At 40.0% G+C, this 17,913-nt stretch overlaps 1 protein-coding gene across 1 annotated transcript in view; it reads right to left on the bottom strand.

Moving 5' to 3' along the window:
• Positions 1-17,913, bottom strand: part of espn (espin) — a gene marked incomplete at both ends in the record, with an annotated part of 86,601 nt that overhangs the window by 30,409 nt on the left and 38,279 nt on the right. The window contains one exon of the mRNA XM_081349853.1: positions 10,533-10,694. Within this exon, the coding sequence (XP_081205979.1) occupies positions 10,533-10,694 (162 nt within the window). The remainder of the gene's footprint in view (positions 1-10,532; positions 10,695-17,913) is intronic.

The raw sequence follows: 17,913 nt of genomic DNA, 5'->3' as shown, positions 1-17,913 counted from the left end.
GCTGCCTGTGCAAACTGTGAGCGTTTTCCTTTGAGAACGCTCTGCTCTCGTCTGGCCCTCTTCTCAAATGTGAAGATGGTTCAGCGTCTGGACCTCGTGGTTCGGGTCCCACTCGTGCTGAGGCAGAGCGGCGACGAGCATCATGGGGTTCCCAGATGGAGCTCGCCGATCGCCTTGAGAGGGGAATAATCCTCTCAGACGACTCAGTGGCTGACGAGGGTGAGCCGCATTTCTCTCCTCCACCTAGCCCAGCAGTGAGTGCTCTTCAGGATAAGCAGGAGATGGATGATGAGGGTGGTGATAATCAGATCAATGTATTCTGAGCTGGTGGATGTAATGGATCGTGCTGCAGGCAGGCTGAGGTTGCCTTGGCAGTGCGTTAGGGGAGAGATCGCTCGCGGTAGGCTTGACGATCGGTTTCTCCCCGGCCATAAACCACTAGCTCAGGTGAGCCTTCCATTCCTTCCTGATCTCCATACGGAGATCGAGAGGGCATGGAAGAACCCATTTTCGGCCCGTATCCACCGACATCAGCGGGCTTGTTTCGCTGATGTTGAGGGCATAGGAGAGCATGGGTATGTGTCAATGCCGCCCATCGACGAGACGTTAGCAAACTATCTCGCGTCTGGGCGGGGATCGACACTGAGAGCTCCAACCCTGCCATCCAAACCTTTGAAAGCAACATCGTGTTTGAATGGCAGAGCATACACAGCAGCGGGTCAGGCTGGTGCTGCCCTGCACACGATCTGCTGGGGCATCTCGACCAGGGGGCAGGGATGTCCCCTGAGGCAGTTGCTGAGCTGCGCCGCACCACAGATCTTGCTCTCGGGGCCAATAAGCAAACTGCTGCCGCGATCGGCCGGTTGATGGCGGCGATGATGGCAATAGAGAGACATCTGTGGTTGAACTAGGCCGATATCGGGGAGAAAGATAAGGGCTTTCTCCTCGATTCGCCAGTTTCGCCCTCCGAACTTTTCGGCACCTCCGTGGAGGCGGTGGTTGGAAGGTTCAGAGAGACGAAGGCGCGCTCAGCTGCATTTAGGACCTGCATACCGCTGAGATCCGCTTCCGTGCCCAGACAAGCGGGAGGACCGGACCCATAACGGTCCGAGGACTGTAAAAAGGAACAGAGAGCCAGCGTCACCTCTCGTGCGCCCCCTCCATGGAGGAGTAGGTCGCAGAAGGACTCCCGCAAGAAGAAGTATCTGACGGAGGTGATCCAGCACAATTGCACACAGTGTCGTGATGGATCACCTCCCCTGAGGGCGTAATTATTTCTTAGCCCTTTCCTCTCTTCCACGACTCCCCAGGCGCTTCTTACTTCAGGCCTGAGGCTGGGCCCATGATGAGTGAAATACGATATTCTGATTGCCCACCTTGGCTTGGTTAGTGAGAGTGCCTCTTTCAGGCATGTAATGGTGGTAGACCCCAGGTTCAGAGAGAACTGTGGGTGAGTCTGCACTTCGCACGCCACAGGTGAGCTCATTCTAGATGTAAACTATGTTAACAGCTAGGCTCCCTCTCATTATGAGAGCATTTTGAGGCCACGGCTCATTTCTACTGGAATGTTAGCGGAGCACTAATTGGCAGAACATCATTTAAAAAAAGAATGGAAACGTTGAATGCTGCCGCTTGGTTTATTGTCTAAATACATCTGTTTAAGCCCTCAGGCTATTAGCCATCACAGGGAAGAGTAGTTTGTCTCCTCTCTTAAATAATTATAAAAAAAAAATATTAGAGAGTATATAGATTTCCTTCTAGAGACTGACGCTGGAGCTTCAGATCGATCTTATGTCCGGCCCACGGGGCCGTCAGACATTTTCCTGAGTACATCGCTCCCTTGAGCTCTGTTTGGATTTTTCATACAGGCTTAGTGGTTTTTGCAGCCTCTCATAGGAGAAATCTTTCCCTTGAGGCTGTTGCTCCTCCGAGCCTCAGGTATATCTATGCTTATAGGCTGGCCCTCACCAGGGCTGCCTCAATAGCTGGCCTAGGCTATACTAGGGATAGTGGAGGCGGTCTGCTGAAGCATTTCTGCCTCTGGCCTTTCACTATGTGAATTTAGGCTGTGTTAGCATCCCTAGATGACAGCCTCCTCTCAATGGGAGTCGTTCGGCCAAGGCCTACCCCCTTCTCTGCATTCGGGGGTGAGAAGAGTAATGCAGGTTGGTGTAGAGGCATGACTGATAAAGACCTAGGGTTAGGCTTTCCAATAAGGCCTCCCCAGTACAATGGGTCTTTTTGGGCAGGGTTAGGTCGTCTTTTGCTCTGCGAAGCCCCACTCCCCTAGGCTGGGCATAGAAAAATTTCTGTTACCTCTAGAGCCACTGGCAGACCCGCACCCTGTTAAATTCTCAGGGGCAGGTGGTTGGTACTCCCCTGTTGATACAGGGTAGTTCTGAGAACTCCACACTCAGCTCTGTATCATTCAACCTCACACCACTATGGCACGGGTCGAGCGGAAAGTTCTAACCTACACTTCATTTTGGTTTCCCTTGAAGCCAAAGCATTGCCATGAGCTGATGTCCATGAGTATAGATGATAGGCCCCTCAATCTGGGGCCTCCATTGAGGCAGGGTGGCTTATGTTGTACTCCCCTTGCTTAAAGGGTGTTGCGTTTTTTCTGAGTACACTGCCATGGGCAATGTGGTTAGGTACCAGGATACTGTAGGCGCTTATCTGCCAACGAAGGCTGCACGCTGTCAAGTAGTAGGCCTCAGCAGGCCTCCTTGACTGGGAGCCCCCAAAAAAGGACTCTTCAGGCCAGCTTGCCTCAGGTGGTTGGCCTTAGTAGTTTGGGCAGTAGACTCACTGACTGGTAGTAGGCCTTAACAGGCCTCCTCTGAAGAGAGTCCCAACGTTGTGGGACATAGCTGCAACCAGGTAGCCAGCCTCAAGAGGCCTCCTGTGGGTGGCCCCAATATTTGAGTTGGTGTAGTATGGTTCCCAACGGTGTTGTGTTCGTAGCAGAATAGACTTGTCATCAGCTTGAAGGCCCTACCAGGCCTCCCTGGAAGCGAGTCCCCAGCAGTATGGGTAGTTGGCTGACAGCACTGGTGTGCCTCAGTGCTGTCTCATGAGTTTTCAAATGACAGGGTACACAGCCAGCAGATAGGGTGCTTGGCTGTTAAATTCCCTGACCAATCAGACAATTGGCTTCAGTGGGCCTCTCTGGAGGCGAGTCAAGTCAAGTCAAGTCATCTTCATTCATATAGCGCTTTTAACAATGTAGATTGTTCCAATGTAGATTGTAGCGAGCCCCGATCATGATCAGCCAAATAAGATTTGCCACTGTATAGTTGGCCGTTTAGGCCACCATGAAGCAGTCCCCAACCTTACTGTGCCATGGCAGTCAGTTCCTTACCTACCTTTCTTACAAGTTTCTTACCTTAGCAGGCCACTCTGGGACTGACACTCGGAATCATAGAAACCAGTTTTCTAGCTTGCTATCAGGTAGTAGGCCTCTCCAGACCTCCCTGAAGGCGAGTTCCCACATATGGGCAACTGGACAGCTAGCCTGACTGGCTATTAGGTAGTAGGCCTCACCAGGCCTACCTGTAAGTGGTTTCCCAGCGATACTGGGTTCTGGCAGTTAGTGGTCGCTTGCTATCAGTCCAGCTTACCTTAGCAGGCAGCTTCTGAAGGCGAGCTTGCACCCTAGCACGATTAAAGTGTTCACTTTCTGCTACTGGTTCCCTCTCAGAATTTCTTTTTTAGCCTACAGCCTGGTTTGACTACCAGGCAGGCCATGTGCTCCCCTCACTGAGAGTCACTATGAGTACTCGGCCTCCTGAGTCAGGTCTCTCGTGAGGCCTCCCAGTTAGATCAGTTCTTAGGCCTTTTCAGGCCTCCTCATTGCTTTGAAACACAAGCGCTGGGTAGATCTGTGTCCAATGTAAGTGACTCCAGGTCAGGTCTTCCTGGTGGAATTTCGGGTGAGTATTTTACCCTGAATAGTGATTGGCTGGGGCTCCTTCGGGTTCCCTAGCCATATTCCCTAGAAGGGACCCCTTCTAATTTGAAGCTGTGGTCCTAGGCCCTTGAGCAGGCCCAGGTAGGCCTTTCATTAAACAAAGTTTATGGAGGTTTTCCTGTGAAGCGTATAGCTTGGGCCCACTGTGACCTGAGGGTGAGTGGTTCTGGCATTTCATTTAAATTTTGCTGGTTCTGACAGTTGTCACTGCCAATGGGCATTCAGTCCCCTTAGCACTGTGGCATTGGTATATCGTTCCCCAAAGCGTCATCAACGCAGTGCGAGTTCCCTTTCGAAAGGAAACGTCTAGGTTACGACTGTAACCTCTGTTTCCTGAGAACAGGGAACGAGACATCTTTTCGCCATGCCTCTGGACCTGCGTGCCAAACAGTCCCTTCAGATGAAAGGTGATTGTCATGTTTGCAAGGCACCCTTTTATACTTCCGGGTTGCACGTTAATGAAGTTAGTATTTTTAATGTGCTTTAAGACAAATCGTGTGCAAATGCAAAGCCAACACCATTGCTGAGTATTTTCTCTTTAAAACTGCAGTGAACAGTCTGAAAAATGCGATTTGAAATCACTGGTGTTTCTGACGTCTCAAACTACCTTGTGACCAATCACGCCAACGTGCGAATCTCTGAGCTGGTGTGAGTGAGTGGAGGCGGGGCTAATTTGCATATTCATAGAACCGTGTATACTAAATGGGGCAAGGGTGTAGAGTTACATTCAAACTATTTCACTGCATGAATTTTCTTTTTTCAAGGAAAAAAAATTTAAATATGTAATTTTGGTGATCAAAGATGAGTTTTAGGGGATACAATTATTGACTACAGGGGGACTTTACAAAAAGTGCATTACTTTTTGTATTTAGGTGACACAAGTATCAGAAACTAGCCAGAACATGTTTTGAAGTGGTCATCTGTCATCTAATTTATTATCCCTAAAGCCTAATGTATCATATTTATTATGTAACTTTATAAAGCCTAAATTATCAACATGATCAAGGTACATGCCTTCAGGCCTGTAATTGATACTTTAAGTACAAAAAGTCACTAAAAGTTATTTTTAGTATAATTCTAAAAATGTCCCCTTCAGGTCGTAATACACATATGTTTTTGCAGTGAAATCTTTAATGATTTGTATAAAATAAATAAGAATAACTCAATATGAACACTTGCTGGACTGAAACAACTAAGGTTTACTAGATTATAGTAGTGTGCTGTACTGTTATTAAGATCTCTGAATTTCGTCTTACTTTTTGGCTATATAAATAGCACCAAACTGCATATTTTTGCTCAGTTTGGTCCTCTGAATAAAAACTTTTTCCCCCTCTTTAAGCGTGAGCTCCATATTGCCCTACTGTATATCATACTATATGAGCCATAAAGTAATAATGTATCAAATTTGATACAAAAAACATGATTTTTTGTTAAACTTTTTGTTAAAATATTTTGTCTAAATATTTTGATAACTATTATTTCACATGTCAGGCTTTACAGGGTTAAAAGTTCAATTTAAAAATTAAATTTTGGACACTAAAATGATCATAGGCTGAATAAAATAACAAATATATTTCCCAAAACCACTTAATCTGACCCACATACCTCCCACTGCACCCCGCTGTATGCATTACCACTGGTGAATACACAATTAGATCTAATTGAGTGGTTTGCTGGAATGACATGACATCTGCTAAGCTAAGAGCGGCAGTCCTTCACACTCAGAATCTCTAGAGACCACCCGCCCCTATCGACTGACGCCAAGTAAACAAGCCCTGACCTTTCAGCCCATGCACCCCCACCTCTTGGACGCGTGCCACGCACGTGCCAGTTATCCCCTCCCCTCCTCATCATCATCACTATCTCCACCATATGGTGCGTTTCATGTCCCATGCATGTCCGTGTTAATGGGTAATTCCCCAAAGGGACATGTGGAGTACCATCTGGTTCAATCAAGTGGCCAGATGCCCCACTGGGCATCTAATTGGCTCAATGAAGATTAGATCCAATAGCAGAGAGGGGCTATATGAAATGCTGATATCTTGCAAAATATTCTTTCTTTAGATATGACAGATGTTTCTCCAAAACTTCCTTAGGATTAATTAAAATAAACAGAAATTGGACCTTTTTGGGTAACACTTTATTTAGATAGTCCACTTTAGACATCTTACTAACTATAAGTAACTATGCAACCTCGTGTCAAGTACTAGTCAGTATTAGCAGATTGTCTGCTTAATAATAATAACACTTTATTTTGATAGTCCCCCAACACACATTCTACTGACTATAGACCCCTTTTGCGCCGACGTCACAATTACGTCACAGCGTTAGCTGGAGGCAAAACAAACGGAAAACTGGAGGCGGCCAATACAAACCAGCACAGATTCGGCTACATAATAAGGAGCTTAAATTATTATTATTGTTATTAAATGTCATCTTGTTGTGTTGTTGGGTGCCAGATTTGACGGAGTACAGGCTCCAATTTGAAATTTTATCGCATAATGTTTTCTAAATTATTGTGATTATTTGTGAATCATCTATGATTGTAATCATTGTTTTGATTGATTGTGACTAGACTTTTTGAAGAACCTGGTAAGAAAGTGAAATCAAATACATAGTTAAAAAATGAATATGCTGTATCTGGTATTTTTATTTCTAGAAAATATTCACATCATTAAAATTGCACCGTAATGTCACTCTTTACATTGTCGTCTTCTGTCTGGCCTTGGCGCTGGCTAGGCAGAACTGCGGATCGTAGGCTACCACACAAGTCTTGTACGTGACCATTTAGTACAGTTCTAAAGATTAATATATCCTCAGTTTCTCTTTACACTCAGTTTCTCTATCAGGTCGGTGTAGAAGTCAGGCCACTCAACCGGAGCGTTGACGTTAATCCTGTCAGATCGTCTATCCATTGACTGAGCGTGTACGGGTCAGCCAATCTGGGATGTCCGTTAAAATTGACTTTTGCAAATAACAATCGTGGTCCTGGACAGTGAGTGACCTTGCACATTAAGATACAATCGGATTTTCTCCAGTCATTGTTAAAAAACAAGCTAACAAAACTTGCACACTAACGTTAATGAAGCGCCCAGAGGGATCGTTCTGTCTCCACCTAAGCTCCACCCACAAAAAAAGTCACCATGTTTACCAACTGAAAAAGGGTCTATAAGTAACTTTGCAAGTACATGTCAACTTATTCTACTAACCTTTATAACCATATCCCTAACCTAACTGTCTATTAATACTCTGCGCCCTATCTTGCACCCAGCACAATTAACTTTGTACACCGACGCATGTATCATTCCTATTTTGCACCCGTGCACAGTGGACTTTTCCTTCCACAGACGCACGTTGGTAAATTAGGAAATTAACTTGCGCTCCCGGGGGGCGGTTCAGCGCAAAGAGGAGGCGTGTTCCGGCGCAAACGTTCCCTGGTGCTATTTTGCAGGTTTAGAAAACAATTCCGCCACTGACCAAGAAAAACCTAGTCTAAAGTCAGTGGCGCGTTGCACATGTTATTCATATACTATTTTAAGGGCACGTGCTTGGCAATAATCAATGTAGCGTGTGCACAACGCGCATGCACTTTCCTTATCTCATCTACACACAGACGCAGCAGTTCTCATTTTTCGAAAACCATACATTATTACAAGGAAAACTATTAACACAGAGGGAAATCATTGTTGTGTCCATGAAGATGTGAAAAAATGGGCATAAATCTAGCTTACACATTTACCCAAATTTTTATACGCCTGTTGAAACCGAAGCTAATTTGGGTGGGTTTCTCCCATCCCCATACAATGTCACTTCTCTGTCTTTTACGACCCTGACGAAAACGTCGGTCTCCTCGGCTGTGAACCGCTCCTGGCGTGCGCCTGGCAAATCCACCGTTATAATAGCAATCCGCCATGGAACAAGCGCGCCTGCTCTTAAAGGGAATGTGAGATGTTGCTCTAATTGGTTTATTTCTCGTTACGCCCAAACCACGCCTATGAATAATGAAGCTACTTCAGACCACCCTATTTTAGATTTGCGTCGGGCGCAAGAGTCATTTATCCCACCGGTATAATAGCAACAGACCCCAAGACCCACCCACAAAGTTACTTGCGTTTCACGCTCGATACTTGCGTTTCAGATCGTTAAACTAGGGCCCTCTAAGTGTTAGTTGACATGTAGTTGCGAAGTAGAATTCATTTAATATTCAACAATATTATTGATTTGACTGCACTGATACTATTGGATGAGAACTGAACTGAGTTGGGCTGCGTTTCCCAAAAGCATTGTATGCCTAAATCGATCGTAGAACCGTTGCCACCAATGCTCTCTACGATCAACTTAGGCTTACAGTACTTTTTAGAAATGTAGCCCTGGAAGATGACATAACTGTTTATCTGCAGAACTGGTTTATAGATTAAATGAACTAATTTAATAATGGATGATCTTTACAACGGAACTGAATCAACACTGAATAGGTCTCCACTAAACAATGACACTATTTTCTTTTAGAGCTGCTGTACAGCCAAAATGAACTGTTTGCATCATTGAATCATTTTCCTGTTATCACCGTAAAGCTGCTTTTAAATAATCTGTATTGTATAAAGTGCTATATAAATAAAAAGGGGGGGGGGGTATTTTATAGTTTAGAAATAAAAATGTAACACATTTTTTACATTATTTACCCTCATTACATTATTGACCAGGGCTGTGTTTCTCAAAAGCCAAATGGTGCCAATGGTTTCCACAATCTTCTTAAAATGTACAATCCTAGCTGCTTTTCAAATAATAAAAGTGGACAGGGATCAGGGGCATATGTGGTCACTTTAATTTGGAAAAGAGCAGCTTCAACATTTTGCTAGAAAACTCCTTTTTCATTCCATGGAAGAAAGAAAGTCATACAGGTTTGATACAATGTATTTTGTTGATCCTGGAACAACATTCCTGTCCAAAAACATAGTCCTAACCCCTAAATCCCTACCCATAAAGCTGACCCTACCCATAACTTATCCCTAAAATCAGAGGGAAATGACAGACGAATAAGAATGGCGTAGAAGCCCCTAACTCTTGTTTTAAGCCTAAACTTGACTTTAACTGTAAATCTATCCCTCAAATTGATTGGTTGATGGATTGGTTGATTGAAATGTAAATGTTAATTTTCTTTCCCATGAGTTATCCTTCATTTATAATAGGAGAAATCTGCGCTAGTAAATGGAGAGTTCAGGGGAAAACACAACAGTTGTAGGCCCAGCCGTCAGACTTACATAGAACAATAAAGAAAAGGCAGTACTGTTTACCCAGTAGCCCAATGTGTTTACAATAAATGTTGAACTGCAATGCTAGCTCTGGGATGCCACACCTTGCATGGATTTATGTTGCAATGTGACAGGTGATGAAGTGAAACCAGCTTCATTTAGAAAGAAGACAGCTGACTGCCCAGGAAACTGCTTTGTGTTTTGGCAACCATTATGGTTGTGGTTTTCCAAGTCACATGATGTAAGGCATTGTTTCCTGCTATCGATACATTTATCATTCAGTTATTTGCAAGTGTGAGCATTTTAGTGTAGAAATGCATAAAGACAAAGTGTTTGTGCTTTGCATTGTTTAGGATCTTATTAAAAACTATGAAATGCAAGCATATAAAGCTTTTTAAAGGGGTCCTATTTTGCTTTTTTAATTTGACTCATTTAAATAATCAGTGCCCACAAAATATGCAAAAAATACGCCTGGCTGAGCTGATGCTATGTCAAAGAGACACTGTTTGAAACTCATTTATTTGACCTTCCTAAGGCTGATGAACTTAGAGTGGTTAAAATTTATATTAAACACTGTACTGTAGCTTTTGTAAGCTCTTGCTTTTTGTAAGGCTGTTCACCGCCCCTTAGCAAAATTAGTCATGATTTTGTGATCGATTACTGTTTATATTACCATAGTTTTCCAACAAGTATCATGCATCATTAAATGGTGTTTAACTTCAGATCTAAAATGTATAAGAAAAAAAATAAATAAATACCACTCTGAAAAGTCCTGTGAAATCTGTGCTTGCAAAATCCATGCACGAAATCCGGTCTGGACGATCCTCTTGTTTGTTAACATTCTTAAGTCTGAATCAGGCTTGAACTGGTTTGAAATTGACGCCATCCTACATAGTCACATCTGAGTAGAGCTTGCGGTTATGGCAAGGGGCGTGACATTTCCTGAACACGCTAAGTGGTACCAATCACAACACACTGGGCTAGCTAACCAATCACAGCACATTTCATATTTCGGAAGGAAGGGCTTAATCGAAACAGGAAATAATCGTCACGTTCAGCATAGACTGGGGAGAGAGGAGCTGTAATAATGTAAAATATGTGAAAAAGAATGTTTTTTTAACAATCAAGCATGAAAGCATATTCTAGTACACCACACTTTTTTATTCTGTGGCATTGTTAGTCTTACAGATATTATTTGACGTCCAAGTCCTAAGTCCAGATTTAAGATGTAGCAAGCATACAAATAACCATTCATCCTCTTACTGAAATAGAAAAAAAATATGAACATGAATATGTAATTGCTTTACCTCTTCGTTGGGTGCCATGGCTCTGTTGGGGTACTGGTCCGTGGTATCGCTACCCAGGGTTTTGTAGTAATCCCCAGTGCTGGGCTGCTTGCTGAAGCTGCGAGACTTCCGATTAGAGTCGACTCTTCGAAGTCTTTCGTGGCTCTCGCCAGGATTCAACTCCTGCCGAAATGAACAGCACATGTTCAGAGATGGAAACAAAATAAAATGCAGAATTTGAACAATCAGTCATTGAAAGAAAATCATACGAATCAATCACTTCATCTCAATGTTGGGGAACGTGCCTATGGTCTCTAGGCTTTACCAGTAATATGTGGATATCTGTAAAATCCAAAGAGTTAAAGTCACCATAAAATCAAATTGATGAATCATATTTTTTCTTTTAAATGTATGTGCCCTTTTTTGTATTATTCTTCAATAATAATAACTCCCTCTTGCAACAACATCTCTTCTCTTCATGTAAGGTGTGTTTACTGACGTTTACTGCCGCAAGGGCGGGGAAACCTGTTACTCACATGAGATTGATGCAAACAACAATGATCCAATGATCCAATCAATTCCAGATGAACAAAATCAAGTCCTGCCCAACATTTAAGACTTTCATTCATCTTCAAAAAACAAATAAAGATATTTTAAAATTGTCCCTCCATTGACAGTCCATGCAATTATCAATTTGTTGCTTCAACTAATGAACTAATAGTAAAACTAATCCATATGAATTGAGCAGTCAAATTTTCTGAAGAGACTCGATCGCTTTATATGATGAACATTGAATTTATTGCTTCCGGAAGCTCAAACATGCTGCGTAACACGAGAATGAACCTCATTGGTTCTCGCACGTAAAGCAAACATGCTTGAGCTTCCGTTTACCACAACTGATGAGTGAGCTGATGAATGTTTATATGTGAATAAAAGCCTAAATTAAATCTGTTCATCATATAAATCGATCAGATTATTTGGACTAAACCACTCGATTCATATGGATTGGTTTTACAATCTCTTCATTAACTTTTTGAAGTGACAAAGAGGTAGTTGTGTGGACTTTCAATAAAGATTTAATTAAAATATGTTCATTTGTGTTTTAAAGATGAACGAAAGACTTACGGATTTGAACGACATGAGGGTGAGGAATTTCATTTGTGGATAAGGTACATTTTTGGTTTCCATTGAAACGGTTAAACCATTGAAGTTTAAAAAACAATATTTATGAGTACTGTTAACCTATTTCAAGAGTCCATTAAAAAATATATTTTTATAATTAAATTACACTATAAACTCTACTCAAATACTTAGAGTGACTAAAACTTAACTGAACCGAGTAAAATCCTTAAAATTAGAAACATCCATTTAAAGGGGTGGTTGAATATGATTTCACTTTTCTAACTTTATTTAGTGTTTAATGTTGCTGTTTGAGCATAAACAACATCTGCAAAGTTACAACGCTCAAAGTTCAAAGCAAAGGGAGATATTTTCTTTTAAAGAAATGGCTTTTTAAGGACTACAACAAAAGGCTGGTATGGGACTACCGGGTTAGTGACATCACTAACCCTAAAATTGACATAAACCTGCCCCAGGGAATGCAATTTATAGATTATCAAGACAGAATATGCTAATCAATGACTAGAAGATAACTACACATAAGCTACATAAATTCACCAACTAACCATTCGGAAATGTTGTCTACATGTTGTCACTTCTTCTTGAGTCTCTACATTTTTCTGACTTCGGTTTGAACATAAAAGGCTCAAGTTTTTTTTTATTTCCAGTGCATGTTTGTATGAGGTAAAAGGACACAAGCTTTTTGTGGCCCTCTGTGCTGGGAGCAGCAGCTCATTTGCATTTAAAGGAACAGACACAAAAAAAGTGTGTTTTTGTTCACCCTCAAAAAGTGACAACTTTAACATGCTATATAAAAATATCTGTGGGGTATTTTGAGCAAAAATTTCACATACCACTCTAGGGACATCAAAGACTTATTTTACATCTTGTGAAAAGGGCATTATACCACCCCTTTAACATAAATCTTTTGGAGTCAATTGCTTGCTAGCAGTAGTGCACATGCATGTGCTAACATAACTAGCAGATTATCACTGTATTAATTTGTGAACAATTATTGTGTTTTAAATAAAGCATCACGCAGCAATAATATAATCACAATATTCTTTGACCCATCCTTGACCAAACCACAGACCCTACCCTTCAGCACAATGGTAACCCTTAAAACTCCAGCATTATAGAAACAACTTTAAATCCTGACAGAACATTAACATGTACACATCTCCGCCTATATTATTATTGAGCAAACATTTTTTGTAACATTTACACTCCTTATACAGTGTCAATTTTTTAAATGGTATATTTTAGGGAACTGGTCAACATTTTTTACACTCTTTTTAATAAATGTGTATAGGGTTTTTTTTTTTTTTGGAGGAGGGGTGTAGCAAATGAAATATCTAAAATATTATGTGTTTATAAAAAACATATGAATAATAAGTATATTACAAGAATTATAAAAAATATTTTTTAAATTAGTTTTAGAAGAAGTTGAATAAGTATAGCAGAAATTTTTAAAAATAGCAGTCACTTTTTGAAATGACACATCACCTTACATATTTGAATACTGACTTCCCACCCCCACACGCACACCATGAATACTAAATAAGGTTATATTAACTTTGTATGTGACAGGCTTTAGTGTCAGTATGAGATTTTGACAATTCTCCTTCCCATTGTTGATAGCACTGCTTGAAAATGCCACAAACCATTGCCAGATCTTCTGTTTTTACACAATTCTAAGTAATCTGAAACAGACTATTAATTGCATTTTCATCCCATATTAAAGTTGCTCCACTTTAGAAAAACCTGACAAATTAAGCCACATAAACTCTCAGTAATTCCCCTTGAGTTTATTTGGAAAAGCCTCATGTGACCAGCTGATTTACCTGAAAACAAAAAGACTTTTCATGGCACAAAAGCTGAACTGTAACATGGATTTCTAAGCCTCACCGTCTTAGTAGAAGGCAAACAACACAGCAGGCTAAAAGAGAGACTGTCTGACCCCTTGTATGTTGTTTCAGTATCAATGCACTGAACGGTTTCACTTTCTACAGCTGTCACTCACTTGTGTATGATAGTGAATCTTCAACACTGATCTAAAACCATCACCTGCCTTTAGTAAAGGCTTAACATCACAAGAACAACAGAAATTACATTAGAGCAATCTCAGATGTGTTTTCAAGACCTTCTAGAAATTTCCAACACAAAAAAGGCAATGCTTTGTTTTCTCTCAAGATTTCCCTAATGCAAAGTCCTTGAATTTGCATAGTAATCAACCTTATGCAATGCAATTCTAAATACATAATGTCACAGAATAGTTAAAGAAAAGCACCAAATATGAGACATTAATCAGTTGTTTGATGTTATATTGTGATTTAAAACATTAAAGGTACCTTTCATAAAATAATTAAAAAGAACATATTGGATATAAAAAAAAGGAATACAGCATGATCTCTGCCTGAAAGCATATCCACACATCTATTACAATGAATTTGAATTCTGTCATATGAGGGTTTTTATGTCTCATGCCAGCTCTGAGAATGGTATTATCCATGCATGTTCTTCCAGCATCCAATTTGCATTGTTGTCTAAAGCACTGTCCTTCATGCAGAATTACTCCCAGTGTAACTCGATTCATCTCAGTGCAGATGGTTTGATTATCATACCTCAGGGAAATCGCTGCTTGAAAGGCTATAGCTGACCTCTATACAATGTGGATGGACCTGAGCCTATTTAAAACCTGCTAAATTTTTCATCACCAGTCACCAATACTTATTCTTCAGGCTTTTGAAACACACAGGGACTCAGCTGCGACTGATAAAGAGTGTGCAGTAAGGTCAGAAGAAGACAAATTGAGTGAAGAAAATGAATGCAGAATGCAGTTGAACGAATATCTGATTATGTATTCAGTGCATTTGAAAGGTTCTCTAGGTTATCACAGGTTACTAACCAACCAAACAACCAGCCAGAGGTTACATTATCTTATAATAACTAGACATAAGTAATACTGAAAGTCTGGAAAACGTTCCTGACAAAAACGCCTTTTGCAGCTGCAAAGGCAATTACATAATTACACGCAAAGCTTGAGTAAATACAACTAAACCAAACCAACACAGTTTTAACGCTTGCCAACATCATTATTTCATAATAAAATAACACTGAATAGCAGTCTTACCCTTTCTGACTGCCCTTATTTCTTTCCACAGTGCTGTCACCTTACGCAAAGGTTTAAACTGAGAGCCGGTAGATGCACAGGTGTCACAGGATCTCCATTCTACTGTGAGTCATTCTACCTGACACACGACTTGCCTTTCCCCGCCCCTTTCAAACAATCACATCCCAGAGCCATGACTTCACTGCTCACCTGTTAACCAACCACAGGTCACAGCGCTCATGGGCTCTTATGCAAACCATTGTGACACAGTGGCTAAGCATGGCCGTTCCGACTCGGCTTTCTCACCGGTCGAAGGATTGCATTATGCACACCGGCCACCAAAGGGAATCTGATTACAAATAAAAGTGGAGTAGTTGATTTACAAAAATAACAAGTGGCAGTGGGTGATAAGAGTGTAGCAGAACAGTGTAAATTAGAAATAGAACATAATGTGAATCTTTTGTGTATAAGAACAGAAAGTGTATAAGAATTATGTTGAATGAAGTGCCGATCTTGGATTAAAAATAAGCCTGAAAGTGAACTCAGGTGAACTTGTATAACATTCTAGTGTAAGTTGAACGAATCATAGCCTAATATGGGCCTGAGTTACTAAATGGTGTGGTATTCAAATATATTAGAGCTCTATAAACAAACTAACCTTGAGCGAGTTGAACTACACTAAACACAACCCAGAACTGTCAGTATGCGGTTGCTATGCATACTTGTTTTACCATGGTATTCAAGCAAGGGGATGTTTTTTTTCTTTAATACACATTGTTTCTTCATTTTCCCCTCCAAACTTTGATAAATGTTTGTGTGAGAATAAGCGAAAAATAAACAGTATGTATTATATTTCTCTTTGCATATACGAGTAATATTCACCTCTTCATGTAACATGGGCATTACAAATCTGATATATATGATTATTAAAAATACATATGAATGTTATATCTCTCTACATATCTATGAAGATTACACACCTCACCTGTAAGGTTGAAAAAATAAGATGTAATCTGTTAAGTAAGTGTATGATTGTCATCTCTAAATCCCTCCTCATGATCATCCCCGACCAACAGCAACAGCATAAGTCTTTGACCATAAAAGGAAAAGCAGACTGCATATGATTTGAGACGACGGGTTCTAGAAGATTTCTTCATGTCTTATTAAAGTATTTATTTTCATTAGAAGGAGACTACATTTTTTGCTCTGTGTAGTTAATAAAGTACTGAATTAGTCATGATTTGGTCATGAAATATTTATATAATGTACTTACACTCTATAACATATTTTACAGTTTATGGGACCTATTGAGTCACAAATATTTAAGAAATGTGAGTTACTTGAAACTACATAAAAACCGATGTTAGACAAGCAGAATTCCCAAGTGTCAAGTGCTGAGTGTGTTCCCAAGTGTCAAGTGTTAGTCATGTGCTAACCTTTAAAAACTATATCCTATAATCATTATTATATTAAATTGTTACATAATTATATTATTATATCATGTGTTACTAACAACAATTATTAAGACAGTAGTTGAAATAACTTAAAAATCTAAATACATCATGTTGACTTGACGTTTTTAACTTTTTATCAATTCCTTTTAACAGTGCAGTACAATAGAATTTCAAGGCATTTCAGAGGGTTAAATGGCAGAAATTCAGGTTGTATTTTTAAGTTTGTATATTTATTCTTCCATACAAAAATGTTTATTTGACCTGTCTAAATCATCATGAAAGGAATTATATTGGATAAAACTATAGACAGACAACATTAGTAAGTGATTCTTAGAAGTAAGTGCATTACGGTAAAGTGCACCTTTTTTTACATGTATTGAAATTTGAAGGATATTTTTTCAGCATATGTGCTACTGAACCCCTAGCAATTATTATCTCCTAAAGTGTGGGATTTTCTAAAGTTAAAAAGGTTACCACATCCCTAGGATACACTAAACACACAGGGACAATTTTTCTTCAAGAGACTAATCACCGTCTCTGCTCTATGGCCCAGTGAAAGAGATACTGTCTGAGAGGAGAGACAGGGATCAGGCAGAGGGTCATTCTGGGGGTCAGAAGTCATAGACAGGGTCTAACTGAAGGTTTCATTATGTTTGGTGAATAAAGTAGTAATGGATGCCACTTCAGTGTTGGGGAAAGTTACTTTTAAAAGTAATGGATTACAATATTGCTTTACTCCTTAAAAAGTACTATTTGCATTACTTGGTTACTTTTTATGGAAAGTAATGCGTCATGTTACTATTGTATTACGTTTTCTCACCTGGGTTGAGGTTGCTTGTTTGTTTTAGTTACTTTTAATGGAAAGTAATGCATCATGTTACTTTTGCGTTACGTTTTCTCACCTGGATGGAGGTTACTTGTTTGTTTTTTAATAACAAAAATAAAAATAAAAGTTCGATTTTGCCAAATGTAAAGACCCTTTCACACCAAACGTGAAATGAAAAAGCCTCAGGTTGAAGGAAATGCTAATTCATGTCTGTACACAGTAGAGGGCGCAGCTCAAACAATCCTTTCAACTGCGCTGCCCCAAGGAGAAGAAAGTTTGGTAACACTTACTGTAAAAGTATACAGTAATAAAGTACTTACAAACTATTAGTTTATAGTCAATTCATAGTTAATATATTGTAGTCTCTACATTGTTAATATATTACAGTTTTTCTGAATTGCTAAAACACTAAATCCCATTCTTTGAAACAAATTCTCAAAAGCCTAAACCAATTTGTCGAATAAACCTACATAAATCTTTTTGCAAAACTCTAAACACTTTCTCACTCACTAAAACACAATTTGCACTGTGATGCATTTATGTTTCAAAAATGCTAAACACAGGCAGACAAAAGTTAAACACAACTACAACACAGTTGTCATCGTTTACCCACAACGACAAAATGTTGCACTGAATGTTGATAAAAACAATGTAAGTTTAATGTACAGTATTTGAAAATATTTTAAGAAACACTGAAAATGATTGCAATTAACTCAACATTTTCCCATTTTTTCCATGACCTAATCTAAAGTGAGAACTATTTACTATTAGTCATTATTACTCTACTCAACTATAACTCATTATAACCAGTGATGTCCTATAATTCCTTTACTATGAGCTACTAATTGTGTTAAAGGTACAATCTGTAATTTTTTCGCTGCCAGAGGTTGC

Source organism: Scardinius erythrophthalmus (assembly GCF_964197995.2).
Source record: "Scardinius erythrophthalmus genome assembly, chromosome: 20".
Classification (NCBI taxonomy): Eukaryota; Metazoa; Chordata; class Actinopteri; order Cypriniformes; family Leuciscidae; genus Scardinius; species Scardinius erythrophthalmus.
The sequence above is the reverse complement of the archived record's forward strand: the minus strand, read 5'-3'. Positions and strand labels throughout refer to the sequence as shown.